Source organism: Scyliorhinus canicula, chromosome 1 (genome assembly GCF_902713615.1).
Source record: "Scyliorhinus canicula chromosome 1, sScyCan1.1, whole genome shotgun sequence".
Taxonomy (NCBI): domain Eukaryota; kingdom Metazoa; phylum Chordata; class Chondrichthyes; order Carcharhiniformes; family Scyliorhinidae; genus Scyliorhinus; species Scyliorhinus canicula.
In genome coordinates this window covers 161616515-161631713 of record NC_052146.1, presented here as the reverse complement: position 1 = coordinate 161631713, position 15199 = coordinate 161616515, and the positions used below count along the sequence as shown (strand labels likewise).

At 49.2% G+C, this 15199-nt stretch overlaps 1 protein-coding gene across 11 annotated transcripts in view; it reads right to left on the bottom strand.

The window, feature by feature from the left end:
- The window catches only part of adgrb2 (adhesion G protein-coupled receptor B2), a 1298770-nt gene that overhangs the window by 138917 nt on the left and 1144654 nt on the right, over positions 1–15199 (bottom strand). For all 11 annotated transcript variants that reach the window (XM_038801790.1, XM_038801818.1, XM_038801834.1 and 8 more), the window contains one exon: positions 6593–6743. In XM_038801790.1, coding sequence (XP_038657718.1) covers positions 6593–6743 — 151 coding nt within the window. The remainder of the gene's footprint in view (positions 1–6592; positions 6744–15199) is intronic.

Here is a 15199-nt window from a genome sequence, read left to right as displayed (position 1 = left end):
GGCAGTGTCAATGATGTCCATGCGTTCTAACACTCTGGGGATGGCTGAAGGCTAGGAATCTGCTGAGGCCCGATCAGATGATATGCCTCTGCATTCAGTCATGCCTCTGTTGCTGGAACTCCAAAGGCACAGCTGGGAACATCAGGAAGGGCTGTCAGCTACACTCCTCTGATTGAAAGGCAGAATGGAGGAGTCCTACCATTTTCTGTCTGAGGAAATAGTTCCCGCACTCTGAAGCAACCATGCTGCAAGGGTGGCAGCCTCACTGGAGACCTTGATGCAAGACCTTTGCAGGACATGCAATCCATGGTGCCAACGCCACAGGATAGTGCAGTTTCTTGAGCTTCAGTGTGCGAAGAATTATGCTGACATAAGCAGGCGCTTTGAATGCTGATTGACCCCAAAGTGGAAATTCTACCCTATGGATGCAGAAATTGGCCTTGAGATATGTACTATCTACAAATATTGGAAACCATTAAGGCACCAAACACACTAACAACTTCAGTGAAGCCAAGTGTCAAACAATTTACAATTTTCCTCACTGCAATCAATGGTCCCCCGAATGGATACCTCAAATGACTGCCTACCAAATTTTATTGCCCAGGGTTGGCTGGTGGGTTGAGTCTGGTGAATGCAATACAAGCTAAGATGAAAATGGCCTTGGAGGTCATAACGATGTTACATTTCAAATCATATGGTCCTGGGATTTGAGCATTGCTAATAACAACTGTCTTTGAGAAGGTGGTTGTGAGTTGCCTTCTTGAGCTGCCAAGGTTTGTGGTGTAGGTATACCTACTATGCTGTTAGAGACGGAGTTCCAGGATTTTCACCCAGTCACAATGCAGCAATGAAAATATATTTCCGAGGCAGGATGATGTGTAATTTGCAGGGGTACTTGCAGCTGGTGGTGTTTTCTTGCACCGACTGTCCTTGCCCTACTAGGTAGTGGCGATTATTGATATGGAAGGTTCTGTCCAAGAAGCCTTGGCAAGGAGGTTGTGCCAATGTTGAAGGAAGTGAATATATTAATGTGGTGAATGGGATGCTAATTAAGTAGGATGCTTTGCCAGAGCTTCTTTCGAGTGTTGTTGGAGCTGCATTCATCCAGACAGAGGACGGGATTCTCAGAAAATGGGGCTATGTCCCCACGCCGGCGGAAAAACCGGCTCCAACAACTCCCGGCGTCAACGGCCCCCCAAGGTAAGGAATTTTCCATGCGCCTCCAGTTTCGCAGGCGCTAGGTTGCCGCTGGAGTCGTTGGCGCCGCTGCAGCTGGCAGCGAAGGGCCGCCGCAAGTTCGCGCATGCGCGGAACGGCTGGCGTGATCTCTCGCATCCACGGACCGGCCTGCGTATTTCTGCGCATGCGCGGGGGTTCTCTGTAGGTTAGTGAGCTTCACATCTGTCATTGGGAAAATGTTAAAGTCCATTATAAAGGATGTAATTTTAGAGTATTTAGAAATACATAATATACTCAAACAGAGTCAGCGTGGCTTCATGAATGGGAAATAATGCCTGACAAATGTATTATGATTATTTGATGTGGCATGAGCAGAATGAATAAAGGGGAACAAGTAGATATAATATCCTTAGATATCAAAAGAACTTTGGATAAAGTACTGCACAAAAGGCTACTTAATAAGATAAGAGCCCATGGTGTTGGGGATAGTATATTAGCATGGAGAGAAGATTGGTTAACTAATAAAAGACAGAGAAATGAGATAAGAGGTACATTCCTGGATGGCAACCTGTAATTATGTGTGCCACCGTGGTCAGTGCTAGGGCCACAATTATTTATAATATATATTCATGACTTGAATGAGGGAAGTAAATGTACAATTGTCAAGTTTTCAGATGACACAAAGATAGGTGGGGACACAAAGAGTCTACAAAGTGATATAGACAGGTTAAGAGAATGAGCAAAAACTTGTCAGATGGAATGTAGGAATAGTGAAGTTATGCACTTTGGCAGGAAGCGTAAAGGAGCTGAATATTACTTTGATGGAGAAAGATTGCAGAAAGCTGCTGCTCCGAGGGAGTTGGAGATCCTCGTGCATAAATCACAAAGTTAGCATTCAGTTCTGCAGGTAATGGTCCCCTTATCTAAGAAAAGGCTTATTGGCATTGGAGGCAGTCCAGGGAAGATTTGCTAGGTTGATCCTGGGAATGAAGGGATTTTCTTCTGAGGAGAAGTTGAGCAGGTTTGGTGTGTACTCATTGGAGTTGAAATGAATGATAAGTGATCTTGTTGAAACATGTAAAAAACAAAAATTTGGAGTACCCAATTCTTTTTCCAATTAAGGGCCAATTTAGTGTGGCCAATCCACCTACCCTGCGCATCTTTTTGGGTTGTGGGGGTGAAATCCAAACATGGCGAGAATGTGCAAACTCCACACAGACAGTGATCCGGGGCCGGGATCGAACCTGGGTCCTCAGCACTGTGAGACTGCAGTACCAACCACTGCGCCACCAATATTTTTGAAACATATAGGGCAAGATTCTCCATTTGAGAGTGCTGACGTCGAGACTAAATGGCGGGCCTTCCACAGTCCCAGTGGCGACGCCATTCCCGGAGCAATTCAGGATCTGCAAAGTGGCCAGCATCGCGCCACGTGAAACTAGTGCAATTCCAACTCATACCGGCATCAGGCTCGCTGCGGTCAAAGAACAAAGAAAATTACAGCACAGGAACAGGCCCTTCGGTCCTCCCAGCCAGCGCCGATCCAGATCCTTTATCTAAACCTGTTGCCTATTTTCCAAGGTCTACTTCTCTCTGTTCCCCACCCATTCATATGTCTGTCCAGATGCATCTTAAATGATGCTATCGTACCCGCCTCTACCACCTCTGCTGGCAAAGCATTCCAGGAACCCACCACCCTCTGCGTAATTGGCACTGGGGAGCTGGACAAACTGGAGTTGCAAATAAGCACTCCACTCCCCACAAATTCTCATCCAGCCAAGAAGATGACACCATGAAGAGCAGCCCTGAGGTTCCCGGTTGCAGAGCTCGAGATACTGCTGGGTGCGGTGGAGAAAAAGCAGGACATCCTGTTCCTCGAGGTGGGAAGGCAGATGCCAATGTCAACGGGCCTGGGCACAGGTGGCATGAGGATGGGATGGGATGTCTGCGCAGTCGGCTAGACCCCATAGTCGGTGATCCTGGAGGCGATTAGAGCATCCCATGCATGCACATGTTGCTGCCTCCTGTGCCTGCCCTGGCCATCCTCTGCATCCTCCTTTACGGATGAGGCCTGGAATTCATCCTCCTCGTCCAGAATGTTGCCTCTATGATGCAGCAGACCACCACAATGATGGAGACACTTGTAGCGCTCCGGGCACCTGAACTGCATCTTCAGGATGCCGATGCACCGCTCGATCACGCCCCTGGTCCCGGCATGGGCGGTTTAGTGGGTCTCCGCATCGGCCTGTGGCCTCTAGATAGGGGTCGTCAGCCACGATCACAGGAGATAGCCTTTGACACCCAAGAGCCAACCCCTCACCTGGGAGTGCACTTCGAAGGTGTCAGGAACTGTTGAATGTGTCAGGATGAAGGTGTCGTGCACACATGTCCGGGTAACAGGTGCAGACGTGTATGATGTGCAGCTCATGGTCACATCACACACCAGCTGCACGTTCATCGAGTAGAACCCCTCTCGGTTTCTGAAGGCCAGCCCGTCATGGGCCTGTGCTCAAAGCAGGACATGCATCCCATCAATCGCCCCTGGATCTCGCGGTGGATGCTGCTGTCCGAGCATTCTGGTGGGCTCGGTCCACATTAAATTGATATTTTGTGCCAACAGGGCATACAAGGCCTCCGTGACGGCATGGCTGCACATATACACCAAAGTTTGTTGAATAACTGACAGGTCCCCACTTGGCACCTGGAAGCACAACGTGGTGCAAAAGTTCAGGACGTCCATCGCCTTGATGGCCAGCAGGAGCGGATGTCCTCCCTTTTATCCCCGCGGTTCCTGGTGCGTTATGAGCCTGCAGACATGTCCTGCTCAACTGGACCCTTCGGTAGCACGGCTGATCCAATAGGTGCGGGCGCTGCCGGTACACACGAGGTCTGATGCGGCACCTCCTTCCCACCTCCTCGGCCTTTTGGGCGGCCGGCTCTCTATCCTCACCCAGAGGCTCCTGTTGCCCTTGGGCAGGGTCCGCTGCTGCAGATCCTCCCCAAGCATCTCCCACTCATACAGCATCAGTGCATCCCCCAGGGCTGCAGTGGCTCACATGTCCCCTACAGTGTCCCCTGCCCCTACATGTTCCCCCACACCCACCCCAGCTGTTCCCCGGCACCCTACATCCCATCGCAAACCTGGCCCCATCGGTGTCTGGCACCGGTTGGGGTCTCTGGCTCCAGCACCCGTCCCTGTTGGCAGGGGTACCAGTGGCCGGCCCTACCTATGCCCGCAGTACACTCTGCGGCCCCCCGTCCTGAACCCCCCCTTTAGGAGCTACTGGGTATGCCCCCTTGGGTGGGCTGCATGATGTCCCACCAGCAGGTGGCACCTGGTTCTGGGTGGCAGGGATTGGTAAGGTGGAGGGCAGGTGGAATGCAGGAGTGGTGGGGTGGGGGCACCCATATGACAGCCCACGGTCGTGCCTCTGGGAGCGTGGCCTACCTCCTCTCTCTCCCCCGCAAGTGAACCATGCCTTCAATAATTCCTCCTGGCAGAGGCTGAGCATCGCGGAGAATAACGGGTCGAGCCCATTAATGATATGCCAATGGCCTTTACTGTACGTGCAGAGTAGAATGCATTGATGCTGTTGTTGAGGCACAGGAGCATGGCATTCCGTCGAGCGCCCGCGCTGGCCATGATTTTCGGCTTGCATGCAATTCTCCACATAATTGCATTTTACGATTCGAGCGTCACTGGATGGATTTTTCAGCATACAACATAAGAGGATATTATTACAAAAGCAAATTTAGTGAATGTTGGAAATCTGAATGAAAAATAGAAATTGCTGGAAATAACAGGACAGGCTGAATTTGTGCAGCAAGGTTTCAGCTCTGATGAAAGGTTAGCTGAAACTGTTTCTCTCTCCATAGATGCAACCTGAACCACTGAATATTTTCAGCATTTTTGAGTTTATATTAATATTCTCTTTAAACTAGTTATCCTCAATTACAATCTCCTGAACATTCATTAGCAGTTTGGATTTAACTTGATGATTTGAAAGGCTATTTCTTGATGCATTCTCGAAGATGCTTTCCTCAATTTTAGATTCTGTACAGCAGGAATGCAGAGGTGGTTAATATTGTATGATAATTATTATAAAGAATGTTCGACAAAACATTAATTTGTCTGATCTCTTCAAGTGATGATGGACGTGATGTGTATTTTTAGACATTGTTGAAATGTGGACACGGATGAAAGTATCCAGAGTCTGAGGAAGCAGATTTGGAGACACAGCAAGTAAAATGGATAGAAACTAAATTAACTAAGCACTGTTGGCAATGATAGAAGTAAAATCAAGTTTGATTGATGTTATTAAAAAAGGCAAATTAATTGCATTGGGGATGTTTTGATAAGGAATAAGATGTTGAAAGACATGAGAGAAAGACAGATGAAACGAAAAAGACAAAGTTGATTCTGGATCACCTGAAGAATGAGAGATCATAAGAGTTAAGCAGAATAAAAAATACTTTCAATTTATTTTTGTTGTGCTAATAGGTTATCCATTTTGTGAATACTGATAACATCTAATTAAAATGCCAACCATCCACCAGGTGTTTTGGACTGGCAGTTTAATGTTTTATCTTCTTTCAAACCTGTTATTTTAGTTGATAAAAATACATAAAATCATTGGAGGCACACAACAAAGATGAATTGGTTTGACACTGCAGAGGAAACCATAGTAATGAGGAGACACACATGATACTAGCACTATTTTCACTGGAGCAAAGAAAGCTAAGAAGACAGTGAATGGACATTTTTAAATCATGAAAGATTTGCATGAAGCGAACATTAGAAAGATGATTTACTTTAATTTGGGAGACGGATCATCAACTTTGAACTATTAACAGAGTAGGGTGAATTTAGGAGAAATTGCAATTTTTAGAATTTGAATCTTTTGCCACAGGGCACCCCCAGGAGCCCCTACAGATTCAGTGAATCTGTTAAAGGAAAAAATGGATAAACAACCAAACCTGGAGAATATATAGTGCTATTATACAGGAAGAAAGCCAATGGTTTAGCTTTGACTAGCTTAGCAAAATGTGATGCAGAAATATTTGGCCAAATCATCTTTTTCTGTGCTGTAAGCTCTTATGGTTCAGTATTTACTTGTGTACAAGTGACAGAATGATGACTAAAAAGCAAACAAATTCATTATAAAAAGTGATAGTGTTAAATTTCATTGACTGACAAACAGTGGCTTTTCTTATTGAAGCATGACTATAATAGAGCATCTCCAATGGCCAACAGAAACAAAATTTGCTGCAATTATTTTGAAAATGTAATTGTTATCAAGAAACATTCACTGTATTTGGTCAGATCCAAACAATTTGCTTTGAGTTTAGAATTTTCACAGTTCCTTTGCAAATTGCACATGATAAGCATTCTAATATAAAGACAGTCACATACCCCAGCCAAGGCAGAGAAAGCGTTTCCTTATCAACCTGGTTCTAATTTTTCCCAGCACAGCAAGATAGGATTGCCAGGCTTCTGTCAACACCCAACAGAAGGATGAAAGGAAAAAGAAATGCAGAAAAGCTGCTGTCATCATACACACACCCTGGAGAAAAGCAGGAAATTTTTTTTAAAGAACATTTGAAGTAGAGTGACAAATGCCTTACAAAACCAACTAGACTATACTCCGAGGGGAGTTCTGTACAAAACAGGCAAAAATAACCAAGATTTTTTTTTCATACCTTTACTGTAACACAATCTAATCTGGTTGATTTTAATTTGCATATACAGCTCAAAGCACTGCGGAATGAATGAGGTTACTCCCATTTCGAATATTTTGTTTACTTCCGCCCCATTGATCCAAATGAAGGAAGCATTATTTTGAATGCTTAAGTGTATTGCACATATGCGTTAATGAAAACAAAGCAACATGTATAATTTACTACCAAAGTTTTATTGGCACAATTTAGTTCACATTATGATATTTCACCAATATATTTATGGACATATAGCTCAGAAAGCATCAAATTTTACAATATTTCATATCTGTGCTGACACGAAAACCAGGAATGGGAGTGGGTGATAGAAAAAAAGTGGTATTTATCTAACAGCTTTGATACAATACTGCATAAGTAGATGTCACCTACACTTTTATACCATATATTTTATTCAAATGTCACACAAACAGGGCAGTTGATTTGAGGCAATGTGACATCCCATAGTAATTCCCGTAAATTGCAATTTAGTGATCGTTCTATTACATTTACACAAACTTAAACATTTAATGCATTTTATGTAAAATATGGTTTATCTCCAATGTTTTATGGTCTTTCTTGACAAATTGAATTTCTGCATGAAATTGGCGTCTTTCAAATGCAATTTGAAGAAATCTGACTCCAGAACAGCAGACCAATTTCTTCTATCCACGTGTTGTTCAGAGTTCCCCTTTGTTCATGCACTGAAGGATCAGTAATATCCACCTTACAACAAAATTGTGTTTCTTGTCCTTCACTACTCTTGTTCTGTGTACATAATGTTACCATGCCACAAATATTTTGTTGGCTTTTAAAGATAATCTGCACAATTCTAAGTTCTGTAAACGTAATTAAGAAGCGAGTGGCCTCTTCTGCACTGAACAGATTCATTTTGATGAACTTTTGGCAGGTATCATGAGCAGTATGTGATGACATGTCCATAATGAAATGAAAATCGCTTATTGTCACAAGCAGGCTTCAAATGAAGTTACTGTGCAAAGCCCCTAGTCGCCACATTCTGGCGCCTGTTTGGGGAGACTGGTACGGGAATTGAACCCGCGCTGCTGGCCTTGTTCTGCTTTACAAGCCAGCTGTTTAGCCCACTGCGCTAAACCAGCCCGTATTACAAAATTGGAATTAGATTTAATGAGACCACCCATCGATTGGTATTTATTAACAGGAAACATTATGCGCTGGAGTTTCAAAGTGAGGGCAGGCGGCAGCAACCTGATACCTAGATTAATTCTGGGCCTTGATACTGCAGCTGAACTATGTTGCTCTCATGACACCAATTTTAAATGTAAATGGACTGATTAGGCAGGAGGTGAACTTTTTGCCCAGGTTATAACACCATGCACCTCGAGGAGCTGAAAGTTATCAGTCTGACACCAGCATCAAAGGCAGGAGGCAGCTACCTTTGGGGTTTTTACTGCCAAGCCATGGACAGCAGATAACTCATGAAGAGAAAGGAGAATAAAGGTAGTGCGAAGTGGCCATAGATAATAAGTTGAAGTATAGCACCCGACTCGGCACTAGCTGATCCCTCAAATTTCAGAAAAAAAGCACCAGTGAAAATAAACTTCCTTCTCCTCCATGGAAACCCTTACATCTGCATATTAATGTACATTAGGCAGTCTGGCTTCATCCTCAAAAAGGATTGAAAATCTAATTCTGCAGCAGGCAGGCCCCTTAACATATTCCTCAAGGAACTTAAGGGGCGGGACTTCCGGTTGCGGCCACGCTTAGCTAGGTCGCACGTTCGGCAGCTCCCGGCAAGAACGGACTTTAAGGCCCTTTTGAGGAGCCCCAGCGGCACTTGTACGACGGTTCCCAGTGTGGCAAGGTGATAGTAAGGATCCCCCAGCACTGAATGGAGTGGAGCGATCAAAAAAGTGGTTTTGGAGCAGCGAAGAGAGCGGGGAGGAAAAGCAAGATGGCGGCGGGTGGAGATCAAGCAGCGTCGGCGCAGTGGTCGCGGGAGCAGCAGGAGTTCTTCAAAAACTGCTTTACGGAGCTTAGAGCAGAAATGCTGGCGCCAATGAAGGCGTCGATAGAAAAGCTGGTGGAGACCCAGAAGGCCCAAGGGGCGGCGATTCGAGATGTGTGGCAGAAGGCCTCGGAGAACGAGGACAAGAGTTTGGGCCTGACGGTGAAAGTGGAGGCGCACGAGGCGCTACACAAGAAGTTTGAGGACCTGGAAAACAGGTCGAGGAGGAAGAATCTTCGGATTCTGGGTTTCCCTGAAGGAGTGGAGGGGTCTGACGCTGGGACATATGTAGTTACAATGCGCAACACACTGATGGGCGCGGGAGCTTTCCTGAGGCCCCTGGAGTTGGATGGGGCTCATCGAGTCCTGACAAGGAGGCCCAAAGCCAACAAGCCGCCAAGGGCTGTTGTGGTGAGGTTCCACTGCTTTATGGACGGGGAGTGCGTCCTGAGATGGGCGAAGAAAGAACGGAGCAGCAGGTGGGAGAATACGGAGATCCGTATCTACCAGGACTGGAGTGCGGAAGTGGCCAAGAAGAGGACTGGTTTTAATCGGGCCAAGGCGGTTCTCCATCGGAAGGGGTGAAGTTTGGAATGCTGCAGCCAGCGCGATTGTGAGTTACGTTTCAGGACCGTCACCACTATTTTGAGATGCCAGATGAGGCATGGACCTTTATTCAGACTGAAAAGTTGGGCTCGAACTGAGGGTTTGTTGTGGGGCGGGTGTTTACTGTATTGTGGGGGTGTTCTTCTGGTTTCATGTTGGGAAGAAGGGACATGGGAAGGGGTGAGTGGATATGATGTGGGGGCAGTGTGAGAGTGTGGGCGCCGGTACTGTAGGGGCAGGTTCCCGCTGGGTCGGGGAGCTGGGGCAAGGTCGCAGAAAAAGGAGCTGCGCCATTGGGGGCGGGGCCGGCTCGGATGGAAAGTGCGGGCTTTTTCCCGCGCTAAGGAAGGGAGGGGCGGGGCCTGGGGGGAAGGGCGGTGCTGGAGGAGAGCGCATATTGATCGGCAGGGGGATTCCCACACTGGGTGGTCGTTGGAATGGCGGGAGTGGCCGGGGTCAGCAAGAGTCAGCTGACTTACGGGAGCGTAATGGGGGGAGCAGAATGGCTGGACGGTGGTCTGGCTGGGGGGGGGGGGGAACTCGGTTGCTGCTGCATTGGCCAAAGGGGAGCAGGAGGTAGAAGAGGGAGTCGGTGCGGGCACGTGGCTGGCCTAAAAAAGGGGATGGCTAGTCGGCGGCGGGGGTCGAGTAGCCCCCTGATCCGGCTGATAAAATGGAATGTGAGGGGCCTGAATGGGCCGGTCAAGAGGGCCCGGGTGCTCGCGCACTTATAGGGACTGAAGGCAAACGTGGTCATGCTTCATGGGACACACTTGAAGGTGGCAGATCAGGTCAGGCTGAGAAAGGGATGGGTAGGGCAGGTCTTTCACTCGGGGCTGGATGCAAAGAATAAAGGGGTTGCGATACGGGTGGGGAAGCGGGTGTCGTTTGAGGCGATGAATATTGTGGCGGATAATGGAGGTCGATACGTGATGGTGAGTGGAGGTTGCAGGGGACGCGGGTGATACTGGTGAACGTTTATGGCCCGAATTGGTATGATGCCGGATTTATGAAACGTATGTTGAGTCGGATCCCGGATCTGGAAGCAGGGAGCTTGATAATGGGGGGGTGGGGGGGACTTCAACACGGTGCTGGACCCAGCCCTGGACCGTTCCAGGTCCAGGACAGGTAAGAGGCCGGCTGCGGCCAAGGTGCTCAGGGGGTTTATGGACCAGATGGGGGGAGTGGATCCGTGGAGATTTGCCAGGCTGGTGGCCAGAGAATTTTATTTTTTCTCCCACGTCCATAAAACCTATTCTCGGATAGATTTCTTTATAATGAGTAGGGCGCTAATCCCGAAAGTGGAGGGAACGGAATATTTGGCTATAGCCATCTCGGACCACACCCCACATTGGGTGGAGCTGGAGTTGGGGGAGGAGAGGGACCAGCACCCGTTCTGGCGCCTCGATGTGGGACTGTTGGCGGATGAGGAGGTGTGCGGGCGGATCCGGGGGTGTATTCAAAGATAAATGGAGGCCAATGATAATGGGGAGGTGCAGGTGGGGGTAGTCTTGGAGGCTTTGAAGGCGGTGGTTAGGGGAGAGCTAATTTCCATTTGGGCCCATAGGGAGAAGAGAGAGAGGAGGGAGAGGGAGAGATTGGTGGGGGAGATATTAAGGGTGGACAGGAGCTATGCAGTGGCCCCGGGGGAGGGGCTGCTAAGGGAGCGACGAAACCTCCAAATGGGATTTGATCTATTGACCATGGGAAAAGCAGAGGTACAGTGGAGGAAAATGCAGGGGGTGGTATATGAATATGGGGAGAAGGCGAGCCGGATGCTGGCACACCAGCTTCGTAAGAGGGAGGCAGCGAGGGAGATTGGTGGAATTAGAGATAGAGGGGGGATTACGGTGCGGAGTGCGGTGAGAATAAACGAGGTATTTAGGGACTTCTCTGGGGATCTGTATAGGTCTGAGCCCCCGGAGGGGGGGGGGGGGGGGGGGGGGGGGGGGGGGGGGATGCGGCGATTCTTGGATCAACTGAGGTTCCCGAGGGTGGAGGAGGAGCAGGTGGCTGGTTTGGGGGCGCCGATTGGGCTGGAGGAGCTGGTTAAGGGATTGGGGAGCATGCAGGCGGGGAAGGCTCCGGGACCGGACAGGTTCCCGGTTGAATTATACAGAAAGCATGTGGACCTGCTGGGCCCGTTGCTGGTGAGAACCTTTAATGAGGCGAGGGAGGCGTGCCCGACAATGTCCCGGGCACTGATCTCGCTGATTTTGAAGCGGGACAACGATCCATTGCAATGTGGATCGTATAGGCCAATTTCGCTCCTCAATGTAGACGCTAAGTTATTGGCGAAGGTTCTGGCTATGAGGATTGAGGACTGTGTCCCGGGGGTGATCCATGAGGACCAGATGGGGTTTGTGAAGGGCAGACAGTTAAACACGAATGTGCGGAGGCTCTTAAATGTGATCATGATGCCCTCGGTGCAGGGGGAAGCGGAGGTAGTGGTGGACATGGACGCGGAGAAGGCCTTCGATCAGGTGGAGTGGGAGTATCTCTGGGAAGTGCTTAGGAGGTTTGGGTTCGGGGAAGGGTTCATAAGGTGGGTCAGGCTGTTATATAGGGCCCCAGTGGCGAGTGTGGCTACGAACCGGCGGAGGTCGGAGTACTTTAGGTTGTACCGCGGGACGAGGCACGGGTGTCCCTTATCCCCCTTGTTGTTTGCACTGGCAATTGAGCCGCTGGCTATGGCACTGAGGGAATCTAGGAACTGGAGAGGATTGGTCCGGGGGAGGGGAGGAACACCGGGTGTCGTTATATGCTGATGACCTGCTGTTATATGTTGCAGACCCAGTGGAGGGGATGGTGGAGGTTATGCGGGTCCTTGGGGAGTTTGGGGACTTTTCGGGTTATAAGCTCAACGTGGGGAAGAGTGAGCTCTTTGTGGTGCATGCGGGGGACCAGGGAAGGGGGATAGAAGAGCTACCGCTGAAGAGGGCGGAGAGGAGCTTTCGATACCTGGGGATCCAGGTCACTAGGAACTGCGGGGTTCTGCATAGGCTCAATTTGGCACGGTTGGTGGAACAGATGGAGGAGGATTTCAAGAGATGGGATATGCTGCCACTCTCCCTGGCGGGTAGGGTGCAGTCAGTCAAGATGATGGTCCTCCCGAGGTTCCTATTTGTGTTCCACTGCCTGCCCATCCTAATCCCCAAGGCTTTTTTTAAACGGGTAAGCAGGAGCATTATGGGATTCGTATGGGCGAATAAGACCCCGAGGGTGAAGAGGGTATTTTTTGGAGTGTAGCAGGGACAGAGGGGGGCTGGCGCTGCCGAATCTATGTGGCTATTATTGGGCAGCTAATGTGGCGATGATCTGTAAGTGGGTAATGGAGGGAGAGGGGGCAGCGTGGAAGAGGATAGAGGTGGCGTCTTGTGTGGGTACTAGTCTGGGGATGCTGGTGACGGCACCGTTGCCGCTCCCGCCGACAAGGTACACCACGGGTCCGGTGGTGGCGGGGACTCTGAAGATCTGGGGGCAGTGGAGGCGACATAGGGGCGAGGTGGGGGCCTCGGTCTGGTCCCCGATACGAGAGAACCACAGGTTTGTTCCGGGTAGGGTAGATGGGGAGTTTCTGAGCTGGCATCGGGCAGGGATTAAAAGAATGGGGGACCTATTGATCAATGGGATTTTTGCGAGCCTAGGGTCGCTAGAGGAGAAATTTGGGTTACCTCCCGGGAATGCTTTTAGGCACATGCAAGTGAGGGCGTTTGTGAGACGGCAGGTGAGGGAATTTCCGCTGCTCCCAGCACCAAGGATTCAGGACAGGGTGATTTTGGGCGTATGGGATGGAGGAGGCAAGGTCTCGGCGATCTATCAGGAACTGCAGGAAGTGGAGGAGGCCTCGGTGGAGGAGTTAAAGGGCAAGTGGGAGGAGGAGCTCGGGGAGGAGCTGGATGAGGATCTGTGGGCTGATGCCCTGACGAAGGTTAATTCCTCCTCCTCTTGCGCCAGGATCAGCCTAATACAGTTCAAAGTTGTTCATAGGGCGCATATGACGGGGGCAAGGATGAGTAGGTTTTTTGGGGTGGAGGACAGGTGTGTGAGGTGCTCGGGAGCCCAGCAAATCACGCCCATCTGTTCTGGACGTGCCCGGCGCTGGAGGGATTCTGGAGGGGCTTTGCGAAGGCCATGCCCAAAGTGGTGAACACCCGGGTCAAGCCGAGCTGGGGAATAGCATTATTCGGGGTATCGGACGAGCCGGGAGTGCAGGAGCCGAAAGAGGCCGGTGTTCTGGCCTTTGTGTCCCTGGTAGCCCGGCGGAGGATCCTACTAATGTGGAGGGATGCAAAGCCCCCAAGCGTGGAAGCTTGGATTAACGATATGGTAGAACAAAGAACAAAGAAAATTACAGCACAGGAACATGCCCTTCGGATCTTCCAGCCTGCGCCGATCCAGATCCTTTATCTAAACCTGTCTCCTATTTTCCAAGGTCTACTTCCCTCTGTTCCCGCCCATTCATATACCTGTCTAGATGCGTCTTAAATGATGCTATCGTGCCCGCCTCTACCACCTCCGCTGGTAAAGCGTTCCAGGCACCCACCACCCTCTGCGTAAAAAAACTTTCCATGCACATCTCCCTTAAACTTTCCCCCTCTCACCTTGAAATCGTGACCCCTTGTAACTGACACCCCCACTCTTGGGAAAAGCTTCTTGCTATCCACCCTGTCCATACCTCTCATAATTTTGTAGACCTCAATCAGGTCCCCCCTCAACCTCCGTCTTTCCAACGAAAACAATCCTAATCTACTCAACCTTTCTTCATAGCTAGCACCCTCCATACCAGGCAACATCCTGGTGAACTTCCTCTGCACCCTCTCCAAGGCATTCACATCCTTCTGGTAATGTAGCGACCAGAACTGCACGCAGTATTCCAAATGTGGCCGAACCAAAGTCCTATACAACTGTAACATGACCTGCCAACTCTTGTACTCAATACCCCGTCCGATGAAGGCAAACATGCTGTGTGCCTTCTTGACCACACTATCAACCTGCGTTGCCACCTTCAGGTTACAATGGGCCTGAACTCCCAGATCTCTCTGCACATCAATTTTCCCCAAGACCCTTCCATTGACCATGTAGTCCGCTCTTGAATTTGATCTTCCAAAATGCATCACCTCGCATTTGCCTGGATTGAACTCCATCTGCCATTTCTCTGCCCAACTCTCCAATCTATCTATATTTTGTTGTATTCTCTGACAGTCCTCCTCGCTATCTGCAACTCCACCAATCTTAGTATCATCTGCAAACTTGCTAATCAGACCACCTATACCTTCCTCCAGGTCATTTATGTAGATCACAAACAACAGTGGTCCGAGCACGGATCCCTGTGGAACACCACGAGTCACCCTTCTCCATTTTGAGACACTCCCTTCCACCACTACTCTCTGTCTCCTGTTGCCCAGCCAGTTCTTTATCCATCTAGCTAGTACACCCTGAACCCCATACGACTTCACTTTTTCCATCAACCTGCCATGGGAAACCTGATCAAACGCCTTACTAAAGTCCATGTATACGACATCTACAGCCCTTCCCTCATCAATTAACTTTGTCACTTCCTCAAAGAATTCTATTAGGTTTGTAAGACATGACCTTCCCTGCACAAAACCATGCTGACTATCACTGATAAGTCTATTTTCTTCCAGATGTGAATAGATCCTATCCCTCAGTATCTTCTCCAACAGTTTGCCTACCACTGACGTCAAGCTCACA